Source organism: Leptodactylus fuscus, chromosome 3, assembly GCF_031893055.1.
Source record: "Leptodactylus fuscus isolate aLepFus1 chromosome 3, aLepFus1.hap2, whole genome shotgun sequence".
Taxonomy (NCBI): Eukaryota; Metazoa; Chordata; class Amphibia; order Anura; family Leptodactylidae; genus Leptodactylus; species Leptodactylus fuscus.
In genome coordinates, this window is record NC_134267.1 from 37,300,203 (window position 1) to 37,323,980 (window position 23,778).

The 23,778-nt window shown below is 41.9% G+C and overlaps 2 protein-coding genes across 3 annotated transcripts in view; one reads left to right on the forward strand and one right to left on the reverse strand.

Moving 5' to 3' along the window:
* The window catches only part of SYNDIG1 (synapse differentiation inducing 1), a 174,529-nt gene extending 169,365 nt beyond the window's left edge, over positions 1 to 5,164 (forward strand). The window contains exon 4 of one of the 2 annotated variants that reach the window (XM_075267439.1): positions 4,257 to 5,164. In XM_075267439.1, coding sequence (XP_075123540.1) covers positions 4,257 to 4,415 — 159 coding nt within the window. In that variant the 3' untranslated portion in view covers positions 4,416 to 5,164. The remainder of the gene's footprint in view (positions 1 to 4,256) is intronic. The other variant, XM_075267441.1, reaches the window with a different exon arrangement.
* ACSS1 (acyl-CoA synthetase short chain family member 1) overlaps positions 1 to 23,778 on the reverse strand; it is a 413,920-nt gene that overhangs the window by 61,725 nt on the left and 328,417 nt on the right. The window lies entirely within an intron of this gene.

The following is a 23,778-nucleotide window of genomic DNA, read 5'->3' on the forward strand; positions in this document are numbered from 1 at the left end:
GACTGTGCATGCCCGCACTACAAGCAGACATGCGCAGTCGGCTCTGCCCAGGCCGGATGCCTGGCAGAGTGAATTCAGAGCCGGAAGACGCTGCGGGGAAGCTGTACGGAGAAGACTTCTAAAGGTAGGAGAAGAACCAGCGTTGATTGGCCGACTGTATAACATTCGACCAATCAATGCTGGTTCTGCATCGAACTTTTCCATTCGAATAGCGAGTGGTACTCGATCGAGTACGAGTATTTCGAATACCATAGTATTCTATCGAATACCTACTCGATCAAATACTACTCGCTCATCTCTAGTGGTCACCCATTTTACGCAGAAACAGCTATAATAAAAGGGCTGTAACATTGACCAATTTGCGATTTAGAATTTTTACCATATGCAGCACAGTATGTGAATCCCATATTGTAAGATCTCTAAAAATAAGTCTTCCAGAGATTTGCAGTGACAGGAGGTTAGGGCATATACAGTTTAGGTGGGATATAACCTGTCAAACAAATATGAATGTAATAGAAGTAGAAAAAGGAAGTCAAAAAATGATACTTGTGAAGATGGTCAGAAATAAAAATAGCAAGGACATTTGATAAGACAGAAATACCCAAGGACAAGCACAGAGACTCACGTAGTTATATATAACACTACCTCCTAGCACAATATATGCCTGCCCTGCGTTGTATTGCTTTCTTTGTTCTTTTGTACAACCTGTCAGAAATCTGCCGGCTACTTAGTAAACTTTCCCGTCCATGTTTCTATTCCGATCACGCATTTTATCTTCAACTGTAACTCCGAGGTTTTAATATAAAATCAATTGTGCTGTTCGCTGAAGTTACACAACCCGACATAATCTGATATAAATAATATGAAGAGCTCCTTAGGTTGGAGATTTTAAAAAAGCAGAAAAGTTAGACGTACAGCATCACAATCCACCATATATATGGCCTGCCAAATATATGTATTATCTTACAAATCATATCTCGCAAATTATTTTGGGCTGTAACAGAAAAATTGCAAATGGTTCCCCCAAAAGTCCAGATACATAGTTTATTTTGACTAGTACAATGTGTATTAGTAAGAATTGCAGTGAACTTGGTTCAGAATTCAGTATAGGACATAATGCAGCTTATGTAGAGGAACCTAAAGTGGTAGACATAAAGTAATGATATATAGACCTTTCGTATCTCAGATCAGGAGCACTAATCCAATAGGTAGTGGCCATAATTGGGCATCATGAGTGGTACTCACCTCTCCTGGACATCCAGTGGTCCCCTGGAATCTCTTCAATCCTGTTGCGGTCTTACGTCACATGCCTGAGGTCACTGCTGAGGCCTGCGATCGGGTCTCATCACAGGCCTCAGTGTTGACTCCCCTCTGCGTGTGGTGACATCAGACAGAGGCCTGAAGAGGACATCAGGTATAGCTGGATGCCAAGAAGATACCCAGGAAAGGTGAGGCAAGGTGAGTTTAAGGTTTCCTCAGCTTCCCTAGACCTCTTATTATACTGTCTGGTCTGAGAACCCAAATTCGGCTTGAGTCTAAAGCTAAAATATCACCGTGTGAGGGCCAAAAAGGAGGCAATGTACAAAAAGACTAGGGCTATATTATGTGTGGGGAACAAAAAGGCCTAAAAAGGGACAATGTACTGTGTGTGAGCCAGTAAAGGGGGCAATATACTGTGTGAAGGTCAGTAAAGGTGACTTTGTGGGGGTCAATAAAGGGGGTAATACACTGAAGGGAAGTAAAAGAGGTGTTATACTGAGTGGAGGCCAGTAAAAGGCTGTATTATAATGTGAATGGGCTAAATAAGGGCATTTTTGATCTGCCAATGGAAGGGATATGGCCTAAAATTTTAATCATGCAACCAAAGATCGCCAGTGAAATTTACGTGGAACACAAGTACAGGGCAGGTTTTCCTGCTCCATATACAGAGAAGAAAGCAGCATTGGGTCACCAGTCCTGAATGTATTGCTGTTATTTAAAGGGGCTCTATCATTGGGAAAAGTCATGTTTAGATAAGCACATCCTTGCATAGGCTTTAGAAAGGCTATTCCACACCTACCTTTTGTATGTAAATCGCCTCAGTAGATTTGGAATAAGTCCGTTTTTATTCATATATTAATGAACTTAGACCGTGCACCGGAAGTGTCTGTGTGCACTGTCTGCTCTATGTGTATGTATAGCAGAGAAGACTCATCAGCACAGAAGCCTCTGCTATACATATACACTCACCAGCCACTTTATTAGGTACACCTGTCCAACTGCTCGTTAACACTTAATTTCTAATCAGCCAATCACATGGCGGCAACTCAGTGCATTTAGGCATGTAGACATGGTCAAGACAATCTCCTGCAGTTCAAACCGAGCATCAGTATGGGGAAGAAAGGTGATTTGAGTGCCTTTGAACGTGGCATGGTTGTTGGTGCCAGAAGGGCTGGTCTGAGTATTTCAGAAACTGCTGATCTACTGGGATTTTCACGCACAACCATCTCTAGAGTTTACAGAGAATGGTCCGAAAAAGAAAAAACATCCAGTGAGCGGCAGTTCTGTGGGCGGAAATGCGTTGTTGATGCCAGAGGTCAGAGGAGAATGGCCAGACTGGTTCGAGCTGATAGAAAGGCAACAGTGACTCAAATAGCCACCCGTTACAACCAAGGTAGCCAGAAGAGCATCTCTGAACGCACAGTACGTCGAACTTTGAGGCAGATGGGCTACAGCAGCAGAAGACCACACCGGGTGCCACTCCTTTCAGCTAAGAACAGGAAACTGAGGCTACAATTTGCACAAGCTCATCGAAATTGGACAATTGAAGATTGGAAAAACGTTGCCTGGTCTGATGAGTCTCGATTTCTGCTGTGACATTCGGATGGTAGGGTCAGAATTTGGCGTCAACAACATGAAAGCATGGATCCATCCTGCCTTGTATCAACGGTTCAGGCTGGTGGTGTCATGGTGTGGGGAATATTTTCTTGGCACTCTTTGGGCCCCTTGGTACCAATTGAGCATCGTTGCAACGCCAAAGCCTACCTGAGTATTGTTGCTGACCATGTCCATCCCTTTATGACCACAATGTACCCAACATCTGATGGCTACTTTCAGCAGGATAATGCGCCATGTCATAAAGCTGGAATCATCTCAGACTGGTTTCTTGAACATGACAATGAGTTCACTGTACTCCAATGGCCTCCACAGTCACCAGATCTCAATCCAATAGAGCATCTTTGGGATGTGGTGGAACGGGAGATTCGCATCATGGATGTGCAGCCGACAAATCTGCGGCAACTGTGTGATGCCATCATGTCAATATGGACCAAAATCTCTGAGGAATGCTTCCAGCACCTTGTTGAATCTATGCCACGAAGAATTGAGGCAGTTCTGAAGGCAAAAGGGGGTCCAACCCGTTACTAGCATGGTGTACCTAATAAAGTGGCCGGTGAGTGTATACATATAGAGCAGACAGTGCACACAGACACTAAAAATGGACTTATTCAAAATCTACTGAGGCAATTTACATACAAAAGGTAAGTGTGAAATAGCCTTTCTAAAGCCTATACAAGGATGTGCTTATCTAAAATGATAGAGCCCCTTTACATGCATTTATTAAAACCGGGCAGTGAAATCCACCATTTTTCTAATCTGTTTTTAATGTCTTATTTATAGACTTATTTCTGTGCATGATTATTGAGGCTACCATATTGTTAGCATTTAGTGATATGACTTACAGCATAGTCATGGCCATAGACAGCACTAGTCTGGAACTGACTCATTGAGGTCTATGGGAGAGTTTTCTAGAGTTATCCTCTAATCGTGACCTTTAAGAACTAGTAGAAGACTGATGCTGATATTCTTGATGTTTTACCAGCATATATACTGCTTTTATACTTATCTTTTGGGTGCATTACTGTATCCATGTACTTGTCAAATGTCCATTTTCTTCCAACTTCACATTAAGTCTATGCAAACTGAATGGTGTAACAATGAAAAATTGTTGCCTATGGGCTATCATGTCACAAAATGTTATTATCTTATCTCAAGTTCTCCAAGATTATAGTTTCCACTCGCGTGCATCAAGCTAGCCATTGACTCTTAGTCTTGGTCTTCGTAGACTCATCGGTACATAGTACTATAGTACAAAATAGTAAAGCAGTGGAAATGAACATGATAACAGAGGAATACAAAAATCATCATATATAATAAAATAATTTGTCTTTATATTCATAAAACTAATTTGTAATTTTTTTTTATTTTGCAAATTGTAGACCAACAAAGCGGTGGCTAAAGGCGACTTCCATCAAGCAAGTTCCAGTTCTCGGAGAGCCCTCTTCTTAGCAGTACTGTCCATCACCATAGGAACAGGAATATACGTTGGCGTGGCTGTAGCGCTTATAGCGTACCTTTCCAAAAACAACCATTTATGAACTATAGAAAGCTCATGAAACAGGACTCACTAAGGAAAAAAGGCACAAGACTGAACTGATATCAACCATACGGAGAAGGAGAGAGGAGAAGAATCACGCTCTATATGGAATGTCGCTGTTTAATATTTGGATCTTCTCATTCATTCTTGGATGTACGTTATTTTTCATCATGGATTATTTTCTCCAAATCAAGTGTCTTGCCGTTGTTCTAAGCATCCAAGTCAAGACTGCCCGGGAAGTCTGCTTTTGTATGAGACATGGCAGATGGTGACCACCAAGAAAGTCACCTTTTGTAAGTGTTTGCTAATGTGACATCGCAACAGGTTAAAATGGCTCCTGCATTCCATTGTAAACCAGCGTCTCTGGCTTGTAAATCCCAAATTATAGCAATATATTAATATGCACATGATTCATTCTCATGGGCTGATGGAATCAATTAATGTCTGCCCCAGGCTCCTTAGTAACGAAACAACCTTTCATTCAGTAAATCAGCATGAGATCCCCTGCCCTTCTTAACTTAATAGAAGCCGTCTCCGCTCCTTTGACATTGCCTTTGTTGATTGGGTTGAAGTAAAACAACATTGAGCATGTTCTGAATCCATTCTTTTCAGTGCTATGTTATATTAAAAATATGTTTGGAGAGAAATATAGGCAAGGAACTGCAATCTTTTGTATCAGTTACTAAATATACATTGGATAGGGGAAGACGGACATCGCCATGTTATCATTTTTAATTTTTTACTTTTCTAATTGGCTCAGGATTCACATCTTTCTAGTAAAACTTCTCAATTACTATCTATAAGGTGTTTTTTTTTTGGTTATTTTTTAAAGGGAACCTGTTTTTCTATCTGCATGTATCAACCTTTTGCAGTTTTGGACTACGTGACAAGGGAGAACGAGAATCTACCAGTGGGTCTCAGAGTCATGGAAGGTCCCTGAGCCATGGTGGGTTCCAACCTCCGCCTCCTGTATGAGCGGCGTACTACATATAGACATGTAGTCAGTATCCTGCTTCCCCAAGCCCTGCCCTCTCAACATTGCTACATGTGCACCATTGGCAGTCGTCTTGCAGCGCGTTTCTGCTGCCTGAGGCCTGCTGCTGTGTTAGCACCTATCCCTAGCTTACAGTGCTAAGAGGATCCTAGTACAAGCCAGGCTACGGATAGGGACCCCAGATCAAAAACAGCAGGCTTATATTGAGATCATGTGTGTCCATGCAGCTTAAGTAATTTACAAAGAAGGGTCAGGTGCAAGGGTATAGCTAAAGACTCACAGACCCTAGTGCAAAAGCTTTATTTAGGCCTCCAAGCGCAACTTCACCTAACAACCAGGAGCTCCATCCCACCCATACAATTTAACCTCATTACCATTTCCAGTTCCTTCTCATTCTGGGCTCGAACCACCAAGAAGACTTCTTCATAACATGCCTGTGCACCCAAGCTTCCTATCGTTCCCATCCGTATCAGTTTCCCTGTATGGGGATATCGTCACTCCATAGGGAGAGAACCACCATTTAGGTGTGTGGAGTATTATTAAGCCATGAGCGCTCCACTGTGCAAAGGAACATGGGAAGAATATGCAAATCTGACTTCCATGATGTAATTAGGATTCCAGTGCTAATGGAGTGACGATATCCCCTTAACCCTGTCTAAGCCTCTCACCTCTGCCAGGTCAGTCCTCTCTGCGCCAAGCTGATGAGATGCAAATACATTGAAACAGCTGTCCTTGGCTGAGAGACTGTATCTGGTAAAATTCCAACATCATTGCAAACAAAGGCCTCTGAGAAGGTCGGCATGATGTTAAAAAGCGCGCTTTCTATTGGATTGCTTGACTGAGACTCTGTCTTCCTAATTACATCATGGAAGATAGACTTGCACATTCTCAGTCAGCGCCCTCTATTGGTGTGCATACTTGAGGCACTGGCATCCTAATTACATCATGGAAGTCAGATTTGCATATTCTTCCCATTTCCCCGTATAGTAATTGTGCTAATGTTTCTACCCCAGCCTCCCTCCACCGAATCCCGCCTTGACTTCATACTGACCACCTGCCACTTCTGGCATTAAAAGGTTAATTTTCTCCTTCCTGAATGTGAAAGGCTGTGTATCATAAATCTTCTTCCCCTGTTTCATGCCAGTGCACCAGAGGACAGGGAGTGAAAATTTACAATGCAAAGATAAAAAGAAGTTTAATAATTTTTAGTATGGGGAGGGCAGTGATACTCAGTGTTTACAATCTAATATGAATGTGTAGACAGTAGGACCACCTGTAGGACCACCAAACTATATATCAATCTTCTCAACATAGTACCCCTTCTCTATAGCACACTACCTGTAGATAGGAGTATGTCATGTTTCACTTAAAGCAACCTACAATAATAGAAAAACTTTTCATAAATGAATAGTGCCGGTGAATATGAGAAACTTTGCAATATATCATATTACATAAATCTGTTTCCTTCTCCTCTTATTAGGCTGCCATCCTCATGGAGAGGGGAGGAGGAGGCTGTTCATTGCCTCATTCTATGCACTGATACCCTGTTATCTGGAAACATAGCAGTGTTAAAAAAGTGACCCGAGTGACAGAATAGCAGCTGCGGTTATTTGTATGTCTTTTCCACCAGCCTCTTCCTCCCCCTCCCCTCTCCATAGACTAATATGTAAAAAGTAACTCAGCTTGGTAAATGGAGAAGGAAACATATATCTTAAAGGAGATACATTGCAAAGTGTCTTATACTTCCCTGTACAAAAGTGTTTTATTTATCATTATTGAAGATATGCTTTAACTTTTCTATACGAACGTTAGATGGATTGGTCATATATTTTAGACAACTTCCCATACAATGTAACAGATTGATATGAGAACTGTATTTAGGATATAGACAGTCATTATGGATTTGCTAAATTAAAATATGTCATAAAGGCATCAACATGGCCTCTAAAAATGTAATATAACTATAGAATGGGAATAATATGGGAGGATTTTATATTAGTAATGTGGTAGTTTTTTCCCTCATTTGGGAATTATTTGATGATTCTATCCATGTGAACTTTGACCTATTGTCAATAACTGTATACACCAGCATAACATAGATCATCTCACCTGCATGGGGTAAATCATGGAGACCTATACACCTATAGAGCTTTTAAGTAGAGTCAATGCAAATCATGAGAACTACTTACTCGAGATGAGCGAACCTCATGAGATTTGTTTTGTCAAACCCCTGGGGTTCGTTCCGGGCTGATCTTGTTCAGATAGGACCGGAAGTGCTATTATTGCACTCTGGGGTCTCCTCAGACCCCAGAGTATAATACGTGGAGGCCTAAGGGAGGTGAGAAAAAGTAAGAACCAGTTATACTCCCCTAATCTCGCCCCTCCTGGGCATCCTTGCCATATCTAGTGATTCCCTGGTTTCCTCTTCGGGCCTCTGAGGCCTCAGAATATAATAATATTATGTGAGTGATAAACTCCAAAAATTTTGGTGAACCCGGGTTGAATCCAGTTCTAATCAATTGGGCTTGTCCATCCTTAACACTTACTTGCCAGGGCTGCACTGATCTGCGGAAGACCTTAAAACATATAGCTAAGATATGACTATATTTTATCCTTTTATAGCACTCGCCAAAATGAACAAATACTAATAATTTTGGGTTGGTGTCAGATATTGGGTTATCACTGACTCTATAAAATGTCTTATATATAAAGTTTTATTGCAAATCGGAACAAATGTAATTCTACATTTTGGGTCTTGAAAAATGTCTGTTCTAATTTTCACTCCACTGTCTCAATATGTTGTACAAGGAAGACGTCTTCGGCTTCAGCATTTTTATATCCTTCATTTCATTTTCATCTATTAAAATGTTGTGCCAAAAACCTATTTTTTTTTTCAAGCTTGGGTCTGACTATGATGTTTTGGTGCCCGGTACTGATTCTGCAGTCTAAATCTTAGTAGCTTTAGTATTCTATGTGCCAACCCACACCTTCCACAACCTTCATGTGACAACCTACTTACCAGATGTCCTATGCATCTAGATAATTCTTCTCGATTTCCCTAAAAGTGAACCTGCCATATTGGACATGGAGACCAATATGTGGGCAGCAGGAATTGCCAAGCAGTAGGAGCCCAGTGGGCGGTCCTTCCTGGTGATGACTAATAAGGACCGCCTACTGGACTCTTAAGCCTATAGTAAGTAGGAGTTTAAATGACCAAAAAATAAAAGGTGAAAAAGTTGGGGGTTTTTTTGTTAAAATGTTTGCTAGTTATCATATCGATGAGATAAAATAAAATAGAGTTGGCTTCTGGAGTCACAGACATGGGAAAAAAGTTGCTATTGGAAAATATACATCTGCGAAACAGCTATGGGTTACGATGAGCTTGTTATCCATTGTGGTGCTTGAAACTTGGGGACTATATGGTCCGAGCCTTGTTAGTTCCAATAGTCTAAACATACCTAATGGGCCAAGTCTACATACACAATGACTAGTTACTATAGGTGATCTATCAAAAATTCACCCTTATTTTTACTGTTATGTTATGGTGGACGTTCATTACAGGCACATCATGTTGGCATTTGGATATCTCTTTACTTTTACAGTTAGTTTTTATTAGTGTTGAGCGAATAGGATTCGTCGAATACCTCGCTCCCATAGGAATGCGTGTAAGCGGCTGAACATCAAATATTCACTGCGCTTAACCCCTTGGTGTTTGGCCGCTTACACGCATTCCTACGGGAGTGAGGTATTCGACGAACACTATTCGCTCATCTCTAGTTTTTATATTAAGTCTAATCTAACTATCACTACAAATAATAAATTTTACTACAGTTAACCTAAGTCTGTAATATGCTGTCTGGTAGGGTCCAAACACTTGAGTCCAATCTTAGATGCCCAAATGCTTGTCTAAGATATTGAGTGAACACATTGGTCATAAGTTTTAAAAAAATCAGATTTCAATTGGCTTTCAGGGCTAAAACGATAATTTGATGATCTATCCTAAAGGTAGGTCACTAATAGCAGATTGGTGGTGGTCTGTCCTGGGTCCTATCAGCAAGGGAATACACAGAGAATGGAGCAGGAAGCAGTCAGCACTCAGTCACTGCAATACCAGGTCTGGCCACTACACAGAGAATGACGCTATCTGCTTCCTGCTCCATTTTCTGCCTATCAGCTGCTGAGAACTGCTGATCACAGGGCACATCAAGTGCCAGCACATGCTGAGCCACTATTTTGTTATTTTGCTATTTTTGGACTGTAAGATGCATTACATCTAAACTCTTCAGGTTTATTGTACTAGTCTCACAATAATTTGCTTGGGTTTAGGATCTGTGCACACAGGTAGTTTTACGTCCATTTCCTCTATCACTGAGATCACATTCATGGTGAACATCCATGGTGTAAGGAACCGTTACAAGGCACGGATGTAATAGTTCACAATCATTTTTTCCCTTTGATGATTTTTAACAGTTTCTCCAACTTTTTTACATTTCATGATCACCATTATCAATGTATGTAACATTGTGAATGTTTACAAAGTTCTGTAGAAACTAAAGTCTAACCAGATTTTGTTTGTTTGCTTTCTTTATGTAATATTTGCTTTTTTTTCCCAATTGTTTATTGGATTTTTTAGAAAGCCCTGCATTTAATTTCACAGGTACATTTTATGAATGAATAAATGAAATAAATGTATTCAGCAATTTTAAGGATTGAGTGGTGATTGAATAAAGGGGAACGTGGAAATTACCATTTCATATTGAAAAGTAAGTGAACTTCCCCGGAGGCAAGAGAGGGGTTAATGATATGTGCTCAGTAGTGTTGAGCGAATAGTATTCCTCGAATACCTCGCCGGCATAGGAATGCGTGTAATCGGCCGAACACCAAGGAGTTAAAAGCTTTGAGGATTCAATTGGTGTTCGGCCGATTACACACATTCCTATGCCGGCGAGGTATTCGATGAATACTATTCGCTCAACACTAGTGCTCAGCAAGAAGGAAAGTGGGGGTGCAAAAATCTGGACTACTGTTACCAGGGTGTATGGATACCGGACTGGGGTAGCAAACTTTGCCCAGGGTAAATAAGTGAAATCACAAATCTCACTTACAAAAAAAATTTGGTGCCATTGTTTCATATGCTGTGTTTTGATGTCTGTAACTGTGATAAAATATGTATGAAGAAACTTGTTGTATGTTTGTATACTTGACAAGTACACATATGCTCAAATGTTTCAGTATTATAAAAAAAAAAAAAAAAAACTAATCTTGACCTACATACAAGGACAACTTTTCTGGTGTAATAAACAAAATAACAGATTTTGTCCCACAGTACATTTCGATGTCCATAGTGTGCAGTGCCGAGCCGATGGCCCGCCCTTCATTACATCATAAATTTTGGTAATTTTGCACACACAGGAGATATAATATTAGGTTATTTTTCAATCAATCCAGAAAAAAACAGACTTTGGTTGGAAGTGTCCTCCTGAATATCCGATCATTTTTAGGGCTTGTTACTGTTTTAGGGCCCGGGACCACCTGAATATCCGGTCAATTTTAGGGATTTTTATTGGGCTAGACTAACAGCACCTGAATATCCAGTCACCTCTAGGGCTTATTATTGTGTTAGAGCCTGGGACCACCTGAATATCCGGTCACTTTAAGGGCTTGTTATTGGGCTAGACCCCGGGACCACCTGAATATCCGGTCAATTTTAGGGCTTGTTATTGGGCTAGACTAACAGCACCTGAATATCCAGTCACCTCTAGGGCTCATTATTGTGTTAGAGCCTGGGACCACCTGAATATCCGGTCAATTTTAGGGATTTTTATTGGGCTAGACCCTAAGAGCACCTGAATATCCAGTCACCTCTAGGGCTTATTATTGTGATAGAGCCTGGGACCACCTAGTTGAGAGAGAGCCTAAGACCAGCTGAATATCCAGTCATCTTTTGGGCTTATTGGGCTAAAGCAGGGGTCCTCAAACTTTTTAAACAGTGGGCCAGAGGCAGAGAAGGTCGCACAGACATCGGGAGCGGTGCCCTTCAATAGGTAAAGTGAAGTGCGCTCCATGGCCTGGCCCGAGCTCCCCAGGAGCTTCATTATAAATGCACGCCTGCCGGAGTTGTCGGCGGGGCCAGACAGAGGTGCTTGGCGGGCCGCATGTGGCCCTCGGGCCGCAGTGTGAGGACCCCTGGGCTAGAGCCTAAGGCCACTTGACTATCCGGTTACTTTTAAGTTTTTTTTTTTATTGGGCTAGAACCTAAGAGCGCCTGACTCTCCAATCACCTCTAGGGCTTATAATTGTGTTAGAGCCTGGGACTTCATGAATATCTGGTCACTTTTAGGACTTATAGTTGAGATAGAGCCTAAGACCAGCAGAATATCCAGTCACCTATAGGGCTTATTATTGGGCTAGAACCTGGGACCACCTGAATTTCCAGTTCCACCCTGATTATCTGAGTCAGAAATGAAGATACAATGTGATAATAAAATATTTTGGGCTGGCTGTACTTACTATACAGTACAGAAAAATAATGTTATCTTAGATTACTAACGGAAACTTTATTCTAACAATTTCTATTACATTTTCCTAAGACATCAAAACATGTTACTTTATCCAAGCAAGAGGTTATCCTATTTGGACAGCATGGTTGTTAACAAGTTCCAAAAATACTTTAAAACCAATGGTTCACCCAGATGAAAAATCCTGAGAACACACCAGAGACCTGTTTTTATGGATGTGTATACCATTACCTTAGCTTAAATTTGGATAAAAACTACAATTTGTTGTAATATCTGTTGAATACAAAATGGCAACATGCTAGCAACCTGCAGTCCTTAATGTAACCACTCGGGGGTCACACATAGACACAGGGAAACAGACATCTCTGGGCAGATGTTTTGAAAAACCATGACAAGTATTTGGACATGTCCAGTTAAGCAGAAAGGTAAGGATTAGAGATAAGCGAGTAGTATTCGATTGAGTAGGTATTCGAAATACTCGTACTTGATCGAGTACCACTCGCTGTTCGAATGTAAAAGTTCGATGCAGAACCAGCATTGATTGGCTGAATGCTATACAGTCGGCCAATCAATGCTGGTTCTTCTTCTACCTTTAGAAGTCTTCTCCGTGCAGCTTCCCTGCGGTGTCTTCCGGCTCTGAATTCACTCTGTCAGGCATCGGGCCTGGGCAGAGCCGACTGCGCATGTCCGCTTGTAGTGCGGATAAAAAAACGTAATTTCACACTGTTGATTTTCTTTTCTGCTATGAATAATATTTTTATAAGTTTGTAGACACAGGGATACCTCATATGCATGTGTTTCACACTAATATTCTACTTTCATATGTATTCTAAGGAAAGGGAGTAAGAGCAGACTCTGATCGCAGGCAATAGCTCTGGGTCTCTGCTGTACATTACAGCAGAGACCCAGTAGCTATGCGACCACTCTACAGTAGAGCAGCCACCATCATTTATACAGACCAAGCATCCGGTGTAATACCATGGAGGATTCTGGAATGGTTTTGCTGGGATACCCTTTCCTTGAAGCCCAGAGCCCACACATCATCCCACTCCTGCAGCTGCAGCGAGCCAGTGGCAGAAGGAGTGGGGCGATGCAGCGACTCTGTTCCTCTGCACTCCCTGCCAAACCACCCCCTCTACATTTAAACTATAAGACACACCCGCATTTTCCTCCTAAATATGAGGGGGAGGTTTATCTTATAGTCTGAAAAATACGGTAATTTGTTCCTCTCTACTAATAAGTGGAGAAAGAGGAATTTTTCTGTCCTAGAAATCTATTACAAACTTTAGTTTATCAAATGAAGAGTAACTTTTTAGAAGTTTCTAAACCATGTGAGGACCCGACTAAGCAGAAGCCTTACTCTTAGCTGTCTGAGGTTGTACGAGGGTGACATGAGAGCTAAGAAATGGAGGATTAATATTAGATGCCATCAAACATGATTATTCTGGATTATGTGCCTTCAGATTTGATAGTTCTTTTGGTTTATACATTATTCAGTCTCCTTTCACATTCTGTGCTATTACGACCTACTCTTTGCCATATTACGCTACCATCTGTGCAGACGTTCCAGGAAGATACCTTTGACTAAGATTGACAGACCTGTTGATAATGTGACATGACTAAAATAAACCATGTGCACTGTCAATCTACACGACGGCTATACGGTAGCCAAACTCATCCCTGGTGTATTGTGTGACATCTCAGTATGGCATATAGTTTTTTGTGGCAAATATCACATTAAAAATGTATATTAAAGAGATAATTGATTGATCCGATGCACGATGACATTCTCTTTTATTGCCAGCAACGACAGACACGCCAGGTGACATCTGCTACCGGTAGATCCGCAAATATTCAATGAGCCAGCCTAAAATTAAATATATAGGGGTTTGTAACAAATGGGCCCTGAAAGTATGGTTCATTATGTTATATAATGGGCTGAATGCCCACTACAGGTATCCTATATAATGCGTGTTGTGCATCTCTAATGCCTAATGAAAAGAGAGACAGAAAACCTTTACAAGACATTTCTGACTCCGTTCAATTACGTACAGTAAAGTTCACTTAATCTGGCCTGAATCAGACCTGGTTGTTGCCAGATTATTACATATTCCAGATACATATCAATGTGGGACATGATCTATCCTTAATTGTGATGGATGAAATTTACGAAGAAACACAGTCCTAATTGACAACCCCTGCACAAAATTATATGGTCCTTTCCATCTGATTTCAGTTTTCTGTTTTATATTATTTGGAAGTAGACATGCGTGTCCTGAACTAAATAAGACCTGAACATTTCAAAAATTTTGGATTCAAATTTTTGTACTTCAATTTGCTCAAACCAGCTAAAATGGTGTAACTAGGGAGAAAGCAGATAAGGATAATCATATGTCCTCAGTGGTCCGATGGGTTTCTCCTAAAACCTTGCAAGTAGCTCTCATGACAGGGGCAGTCAGCTATGATGGTGTAATGTCTCTGCCTGTCCAGGCCCCTGCACCACCCTCCACTTGCATACTGCGGCACAGGAGGTATGTTCAGTTATCATTCCTTGCTTTGGGTTCTTCTTGTATCATCTGTACAATGTCCTATTCCCTCACCTCTGTAATAGATTTTCCATTACACCCATCTCCTTCACCTTGGCTTCCCTCTGCTCCTATAAGACTGTATATACTTGAGTATAAGCTGAGTTTTTCAGCACAATCCCTCCTTTCCCTAGAATACATATAAAAGTAGAAAATGACTGTGACACACATACACATTAGGTATCCTGTGTCTGATAGTGCCCGGTCTACTGAATATAGGGTATCTGCAGTGCTCCTGTTCCGTCAGGAAGGGGTTAATAGGAGCACTGCAGATACCCTATATTCAGCCAGGCTGAATTCCAAGTGGGGGAAAAAAAAACAGTCCTCAAGCTCAGGGAAGGGGCAGACAGACAACCAAAACATCCCCTCCCCTTCCCCAGCAAATACTGCACCAAAAAACTCTGGCCATTTTAATTTTTTAAATTTTCCAGTAGCTGCTACATCCCCCCCCCCCCCGGCTTATACTCCAGTCAATAAGTTTTCCCAGTTTTTTTATGGTAAAATTAGGGGCCTCGGCTTATATTTGGGTCCGGCTTATACTCGAGTATATACGGTAGTTTATCGCTGCTTTGCCTGTGTGATTGATCTGCAAATGAAGTCTGAGGTGGGTTCTGGACTTCCTATAAACAGGTCATCAGCCACACAGGTTTGCTGGCTATTGTGACTTTGTCCTTGCTAAGCTTTCTACTTTCACTTATTCTACTTACTGACTTGTGAGCTTTGACTTTTCTTGTGACTACTCTTTTGGATTTCGAGTTGGTACTGCTTTGTCTCTCTGGCTATGACCCTTGGCTTCCTGACTCCTCTTCTGTGTAGTGTTGTGTTGTCTTGTCCACATTTAGTGTTTGCCCTTATTCAGAGAAGGGACTGTCACCCAGTTGTCCCTGACAATAGGACAGTTGGGGCAAGCAGGTAGGGACAGGGGCTGGGTCAAGTTTAGGACTCACTGTCTTTGTCTTTCATTTCCTCCCTGGTGTAAGCAACAGCAGCAGTAGGGAATTGTTCCACTAGCAATTCTCTTACAGGTGGACTAAAGATTAAAAGTCACTAATGACTCATAGATATTAAAAATCCCAGACAGAACATGAAGTTGTCGATTTTGTGAGGAGTTATAAAAGAGATTAGAGGCATTAAAACTAATACAGTGTGGGAATTCAGGACTAGTATAGTGTTAGGACTGGAAAAAAAGACTTTCATTAGGTAGAGAGATAGGTGTCAGTGCGTCTATCTGTCATGTGTGTGATGTGCTGTAGAAGATGCGTCGATCTCAATCACAATTCTCAGAGTCAAAACATTCAAATTCAGTATGTACTGTGTCCAAGACTGAGAACAGATAATTTAGTCTTAGTCTTGTAGGAATGATTTGCCTACTTCTTTCCTGCCAAATGCAAAACACAGTGAAGTTATATACACTACCTATTCAATTGATTTTTTTGCCTAAAAATGATATTGCAAAATTCGTCCTCTTTTTTTTTTTTTCTGAACACCAAAAAAACCATTGATTAAAAAAAAAAAAAAAAAAAAATCTTAGTTTTTTCAAACAGGCTTTTATTACCAACTACCATCGGATAACCTCTAACCACATCTGTTGAAGACACTTTGACATTACTAAAGTACTTTGGTTAAGGGGATATCGTCACTCCATAGGGAGAGACCACCATATAGGTGTGTGGAGTCTTATTAAGCCATGAGCGCTCCACTGCAAAGAAACATGGGCAGAATATGCAAATCTGACTTCCATGATCTAATTAGGATGCCAGTGCTTCAAGTATGCACACCAATAGAGGGCGCTGACTGAGAATGTGCAAGTCTAATTTCCATGATGTAATGGAAGATCAGTCCTCTCTACGCCAAGCTGATGACATGCAAATACATCGAAACGGCTGTCCTTGGCTGAGAAGACTGTATCTGGTATATTCCCAACATCATTGCAAACAAAAGCCTCTGAGAAGGTCGGCATGATGTTAAAGGGAGCGCCCTCTATACGTGTGTCTGAGACTCTGTCTTCCTAATTATATCATGGAAGTTAGACTTGCACATTCTCAGTCAGCGCCCTCTATTGGTGTGCAAATTACATCATGGAAGTCAGATTTGCATATTCTTCCCATGTTCCTTTGCAGTGGAGCGCTCATGGCTTAATAAGACTCCACACACCTATATTGTGGTCTCTCCCTATGGAATGACGATATCCCCTTAACCCTGTCTAAGCCTCTCACCTCTGCCAGATCAGTCCTCTCTATGTCAAGCTGATGAGATGCAAATACATCGAAACAGCTGTCCTTGGCTGAGAAGACTGTATCTGGTATAATCCCAACATCATTGCAAACAAAGTCAGATTTGCATATTCTTCCCATAAAGTACTTTGTACATTGTCAGGTTATAGAAAGGGGTTAGATACAGGCTTAGGAACCCTCGGATTGTCAGGCATATAATTAATTTGCCTTTCAGGCTCAAATTGAAATTTTGGTCTGAACTGATGAACCCAAAACTGAATCGGATCTTGGAAGATTCTCTCACCTGATTTTTCTATCAGAGCTGATAGTAGGATCCTATAGAACTTGTAAACTGTATTCCAAGCATTCACTTGTTAAAGTATCTGTTTTATATTTTGGCAAAAAAGGACTTTTGTATAAGTGCAGGTTATGTGTACAGAGTGTACCTGGAGTCTTCGGGGTAGTGCTGAAGTGTTGCGGTTATGGAGACATAACTCTTATCATTCCTCCTTGATTGACGTCCTCCAGGGTGCTTGACATCAGCGCTAGCCGCAGCAATATCCATCAAATGCTCCTTTCTGATTCTTTTCTACTACACTTTGGGCATGTTAATGAAGCTGAGCTGTCTGAGCAAATAGAAATACTGAATATTGTGCTGAATGTTGCAAAGAAAATAATCTTCATATTTTTACCTCTTATACAGTACAGTGTAAAGTAGAAACTATTCATACTAAGGGTATATTCACATAGACAAATTTGAAACTGATTTTGAGATGGATTCTGCCTCAAAATAAGCTCTAAATTCTACCTGAAATAAGCTCCATTCATTTCAATAGGAGGCAGACACTGATTTTTAGAGGAAAGTGGATCTTTTCGGCTAGAGGAAATACTCAGTGTCATGGTCAATCTTCACTTGAATTCCACCCGAGAACTGCCATTGAAATAAAATAAAAGCAGTAAAATACCAATTGGTCGGTGTGTAATTTGACGTGGTATTTCCAAATTCCACGGTGGATTCTGAAGTGTATTTGTAAGGGAATTGCTATCGGAGCAACTCCTCAGTAGCTGCTGGGGAACCCTGGGAGACAAGACAGTGAGCCCTAAGCTGAACCCACCGCTGCCCCTACCTGCTTGCCTCATTGCAGAGGACAACTGGTCGACAAGCCCTTCCTAGATATATGTGATGACACAGAACGCAGACAAGACAAACAACGCAGAAAAGGAGTCAGCAAGCCAAGGGTCAAAGCCAGAGAGACAAAGCAGTGCAAAATTGAAATCCAAAGAGTAGTCACAAGGGAAGTCAAGGGTCAGAGGTCAGTAATACAATAATAGCAGAAAAGGAGCTTAGCAGGGACAAAGTCATAGGACAGAGTCACTATAGCCAGCAAGCCTGTGTGGGCTGATGACCTGTATATAGGAAGCCCAGGATTGATTGGTAGATAGGCTGTCAATCACCCAGGCAAGGCTAGAATTAACTATTTGATGAACAGAGAGAAACTAGGTGCAGGAGATGGGTCTGATAGACTTTCAATTACAGAGGATAAGTAATAGAGCAGTGTTCACACAGAGCAATGAAAAACTCTCAACAAAGAATCAAACTAAACACACCTCCTGCACCGCAGCGTGCGCGCGGAAGATGGCACAGAGCTCCGAACAGGCAGGGACGTTACAGTATTCCATTGCACACTTGCCTAATCGAAAAAAATAATTTATCTCAGTCCCCGAAGCAGAATTTTTTACCTTTCACCAAATTCTGCCTTGTGAACCCAGCCTAAGGATTCTAGTTGCCAGAAATTGGTCTATTCTGTGCTCCATGCCATTGCTGCCGCATACAGCGCGATACCTGCGGTAAGAATACAAGACAACTTATCGGTCAGACACTTTTTTTCCCTCTTGTCAGTGGGATTTCAAAATAATTAGTAATTCTAAAAAAAATCTATTTGGAAGTAAATTACATGTTCTGTCAAGCATTGATGGCTGCAAAGAAAAAATATATTCAAATAATTCCCATTCTTGACATTTGTATATTATTACTCATGCAGATGAATTTACAAAGGACTCAATGTTCTAATAGCCTGACAACAAAAGAAAAGAAGAGAAAAACAAAAACCGTAAGGAGGCACTTGAGGAACTGGTAATTATCTGCAGGCTTAACCCTATGGAGTTAACATTTCCAGGGCTCAATGTTAAATACCTCAATCTACGCTGGATTCCATTATTTACTAAGGTGGATCTGATGTAGATAGTTTAACTAATGTTACCAATTTCTTAGATTTTAAGTACAGTCAATATGGAAATAATGGAAATTTAATGATGTCAATGGGGGAGATTTATGAAGACTGGCGTTACTAACATGTACAAGGAAAATGTTGTTTTTGTACCGTGTTAGCCAGTGGGTAGGAAATTTAAAAAAAAAACAAAACTTGAAAGTCTTCAGTAGGTGATACCTTTTTTAATGGCTAACTCATAATAATGACAGATTATAGCGTCTGAAAAGACTCCAGAGTATAATAATTGTTTATGGGTGTCCACAGTGGGGCATAATACTGTGTGCAGGGGCCACTATGGGGCATAATAGTGTGTGCAGGGGCCACTAAGGGACATAATAGTGTGTGCAGGGGCCACTGTAGGGCATAATACTGAGTGCAGGGCCACTAAGGAACATAATACTATGTGCAGGGACAATATGGGACATAATACTGTGCGCTGGGGACACTATTGGGGTTAATACTGTGTGCAGGGGCCACTATTGGGGATAATACTGTGTACAGGGGCCACTATGAGGGATAATACTGTGTGCAGGGGACACTTTTGGGGATAATACTGTGTGCAGGGGCCACTTTTGGGGATAATACTGTGTGCAGGAGACACTATGGGACATAATACTGTGTGCAAGGGCCACTATGGGACATAATACTGTGTGCAAGGGCCACTATGGGACATAATACTGTGTGCAGGGGCCACTATGGGACATAATACTGTGTACAGGGGCCACTATGGGGGATAATACTGTGTGCCGGGGCCACTATGGGGAAAATACTGCATGCAAGGGCCACTATTGGGGATAATACTGTGTACAGGGGCCACTAAGGGACATAATACTGTGTGCAGGGGCCACTAATGGACATAATACTGTGTGCAGGGGCCACTAATGGACATAATAGAGTGCAGAGGAGGGGGTCGGTCGAGGTCTTCGGTGTCGGTTTGGGGGGGGGGGCATGTCAAAAGTTCACCACGGGGCCCCGCCATTCCTAGTTACTCCACTGTTATTACTTTAGTATCAATGAACATGGTGGAATGAGATTTTTCAAGCAAATTGTAACGGAATTCTGTCCTAAATTGTGGCAAAAACTGCATAAAGAATCGGAAAAAGGAAGCTAAATCGAAACAAAAGTGCAAGAAAGTGACTACAAAAATGTGCAAAGGATTTGAGTTACTGAGGCCGATGAGGAACAAGGTTACATTATTTAATACTTTCTAATTATAACCTGAAGAAGGAAGGAGGAGTGAAAGTAAAATCCTCATCACAAACTGTACAATGATATATAGATCAATATATCTGCGCTCACCTCCATCTCTAGGCTACGACCATAGTTCGACATAGATGAATTATTTCATTAGCCGCTAGTTGTTAGTGTCTTGATAGAACAAGTTTACTCTGTGCAGAGGGTTTAATAGTATGGAAGGCTCTGGCAATGAGTCTAAGCTTTTCGTATGGCGGACGTATTACCCATTAAGCTCTATCTCACTGCTCCCTGTTTCCTCTTCAATTACCTGTGTCTTTGTCTTGTTACAGTTGTAATAGAAAGAAAAGAAGCTTCATCACAAACTGAAGACCATCTCCCATCTCCTAGGTTATCTACAACTTTGAAGTCTGAGTACCAAAAACTTCCACTTTTGCACAAAGATAAATTAGGTTTAGGTCGCTCATCTGAGCCACTGTTTTATTTCTGGAATTCCCTGAAACCCTACCATAGTCTATGTCAGGTTTCAAGTAAAAAAAAAGCCATGGCAGGTTCTGGCATTGCTACCACTCAGATGCTTAAAGAGGATCTTTCACGTCCTTGGGCACATGCAGTTTTATATACCAGTAGAGGGAGGACCTGGCTTCGCACGGGTATATTACATTTTATGTTTGTGTAGTGGCCCCATAAGAATTGTCCAATTTTGCACTGGTGTATTTTGTATGTGGTTTGTGTGTATGTCCATAAGCGTCATGTGATTATGTGTATCTCATTTTGAATTTCAGTGAAAAACCTGTGATCAGTTGTTTTGGATACCTGGAGTAAAGCTGTATCTAATCCTTCCCCGTGTAGTACTGTGTTTAGATGCAAGTATCCAATCCTTGTTGGTGTGCCTCCCCTCACGCTCAGGCAGAGAGCAGGTCATTTCCGTGCCTGCTCTCTGCCTGCGAACGGCACTAAGCCCCGCCCCCCTTCACTCCACCACGCCCCCTTCCCTCGGCCACGCCCCTTCGCTCTGCCCCCTCCTGCGGGGGGTGGCGGCTTTCTGTAGCTTGCCTCGGGCGGCAAAAGGGGTAGGTTCACGCCTGCATCCAGTGGTAGAAGGTCATCCCCTTTCATGACATCCTGTAAAGTTAAAAGGTTAAGTTTGTCCCACAGCGATTGCTAGACTGTAGACTTGGATCCAAGCCTGTACAGAATGAGTCCGAGTGGGAGAATTGGTGAAGGAGATGGAGCAAGTAAGTTGGGGCCCAATTCTCAGCAGATAGCCAGTGGTCCTTGTAAGATAGGGGTCCATTGCTGTCTTCTGTCATAGGATGACATAACAGACAATAGCTTTCACAGAGAAAGACAGCAACGGGCATTAGTAAAGGTAGTTTGACCCCCCCCCCCCCCAAGTTGGTAGTACGCCTTTAATTACCTATACTGTACAGGACCTGTAATACCATGGAAATTGTACACTTGGGACATTGTGATGAAAAAATTCCCATAACACTGTCATGTTGGCTTTTTCTAATTAAAAAAAATGTGTTCTGTGTTTCATTTTAATTGACTTACGTTTACTGGTTACTTAGGCAGTGCTTAAATTGGGCCGGAACGCGCTGGTATAAGTGTGTCTGAAGCGGAACATAAAAAGCACAGTTACATACCTCTCCTGGCTTTGGAAGGCTTCAGGCTTACTTGGTGATGTCCCTGACACCACATGCGCTGGGGTTTGCTTCCTTATGCGTCGCGACGCAATCCCCTGCTCAGGTGACGTCCCATAGAAGATGGCCAAAATGGCGGGGAGTGAACTGGAGCCAAGGAAAGGTAAGTAACAGTGTTTTTTTATGTTTGAATCCTCCCCCTGAGTCTTCGATTATTATACTCTGGGGTCTGAAAAGACCACCGGAGTATAATAATTGTTCATGGGGGATAATACTGTGTGCAAGGGACACTATGGGACATAATACTGTGTGCAAGGGGCACTATGGGGCATAATATTTTGTGCAGGGGTTGTTATGGGTCATAATACTATGCGCAGGGGCAACGAAGGTGCATAATACTGTGTGCAGGGGTCACTATGGGACATAATACTGTGTGCAGGGGCAACGATGGTGCATAATACTGTGTGCAGGGGTCACTATGGGGCATAATACTGTGTGCAGGGGCAATGATGGTGCATAATACTGTGTGCAGGGGTCACTATGGGGCATAATACTGTGTGAAGGGGCAACGATGGTGCATAATACTGTGTACTGGGGCCACTATGGGGGATAATACTGTGTGCAGGGGCCACTATGGGACATAATACTTTGTGCAGGGGCAACGATGGTGCATAATACTGTGTGCAGGGGTCACTATGGGGCATAATACTGTGTGCAGGGGCCACTATGGGGCATAATACTTTGTGCAGGGGCCACTATGGGGCATAATACTGTGTGCAGGGGCCACTATGGGGGATAATACTGTGTGCAGGGCCACTATAGGGGCATACTACTTTGTGCAGGGGCCACTATGGGACATAATACTGTGTGCAGGGCCCACTATGGGGCATAATACTGTGTGCAGGGCCACTATGGGGCATAATACTGTGTGCAGGGGCCACTATGGGGCATAATACTTTGTGCAGGGGCCACTAAGGGGAATAATACTGTGTGCAGGGGCCACTATGGGGGATAATACTGTGTGCAGGGGCCACTATGGGACATAATACTGTGTGCAGGGACCACTATGGGGGATAATACTGTGTGCAGGGGCCACTATGGGGCATTATACTGTGTGCAGGGGCCACTATGGGGCATAATACTTTGTGCAGGGGCCACTAAGGGGAATAATACTGTGTGCAGGGGCCACTATGGGGATAATACTGTGTGCAGGGGCCACTATGGGACATAATACTGTGTGCAGGGACCACTATGGGGGATAATACTGTGTGCAGGGGCCACTATGGGACATTATACTGTGTGCAGAGGCCACTATGGGGCATAATACTTTGTGGAGGGGCCACTATGGGGCATAATACCGTGTGCAGGGGCCACTATGAAGAATAATAGTGTGTGCAGGAATATGGGGGGGGGGGGTAGTCGGTCAGATTGTCAGAGTCTTGGGAGGGGGGGGAGGCCATTATTCCAGAGTTCCCCTTAACAATTTTTCAGAATTTAAGCACTGTACTTAGGTATATGAAAAGTAGGTCTTTGGCAGTATTTTATACATTTTCTTATGAGAAGCACCGTGTAAGTCTTGATATTTCTATATATTATTCATTCTCGTGTGGTGTGCTGCGTTACTGCGCTGCCATCTAAAGTAGCCTTTTATGTCGCTGCTCTTTTATTTGATAATAAAGCGGGGGATACATTTACTTGTGAAACCTGTTTAATTATTGAAATTCTGAAATCTGTTTAAACACTTGGGAGAAAACAACAGCTACAGCAAAAAGGACTCGCTACTTCAAAGCACTGTAATAATTGCATTTAATTAGCCGGGTGCTTAATCCACAAATGAAAGCGCATCTACAATTAAAAAAAAAAAAATCCACTTGTAATTTTGTGGACAACTCTAATGTTAAACAATATTGAGGGCAAACAAAGCTAAATGACAAATTTGAACAA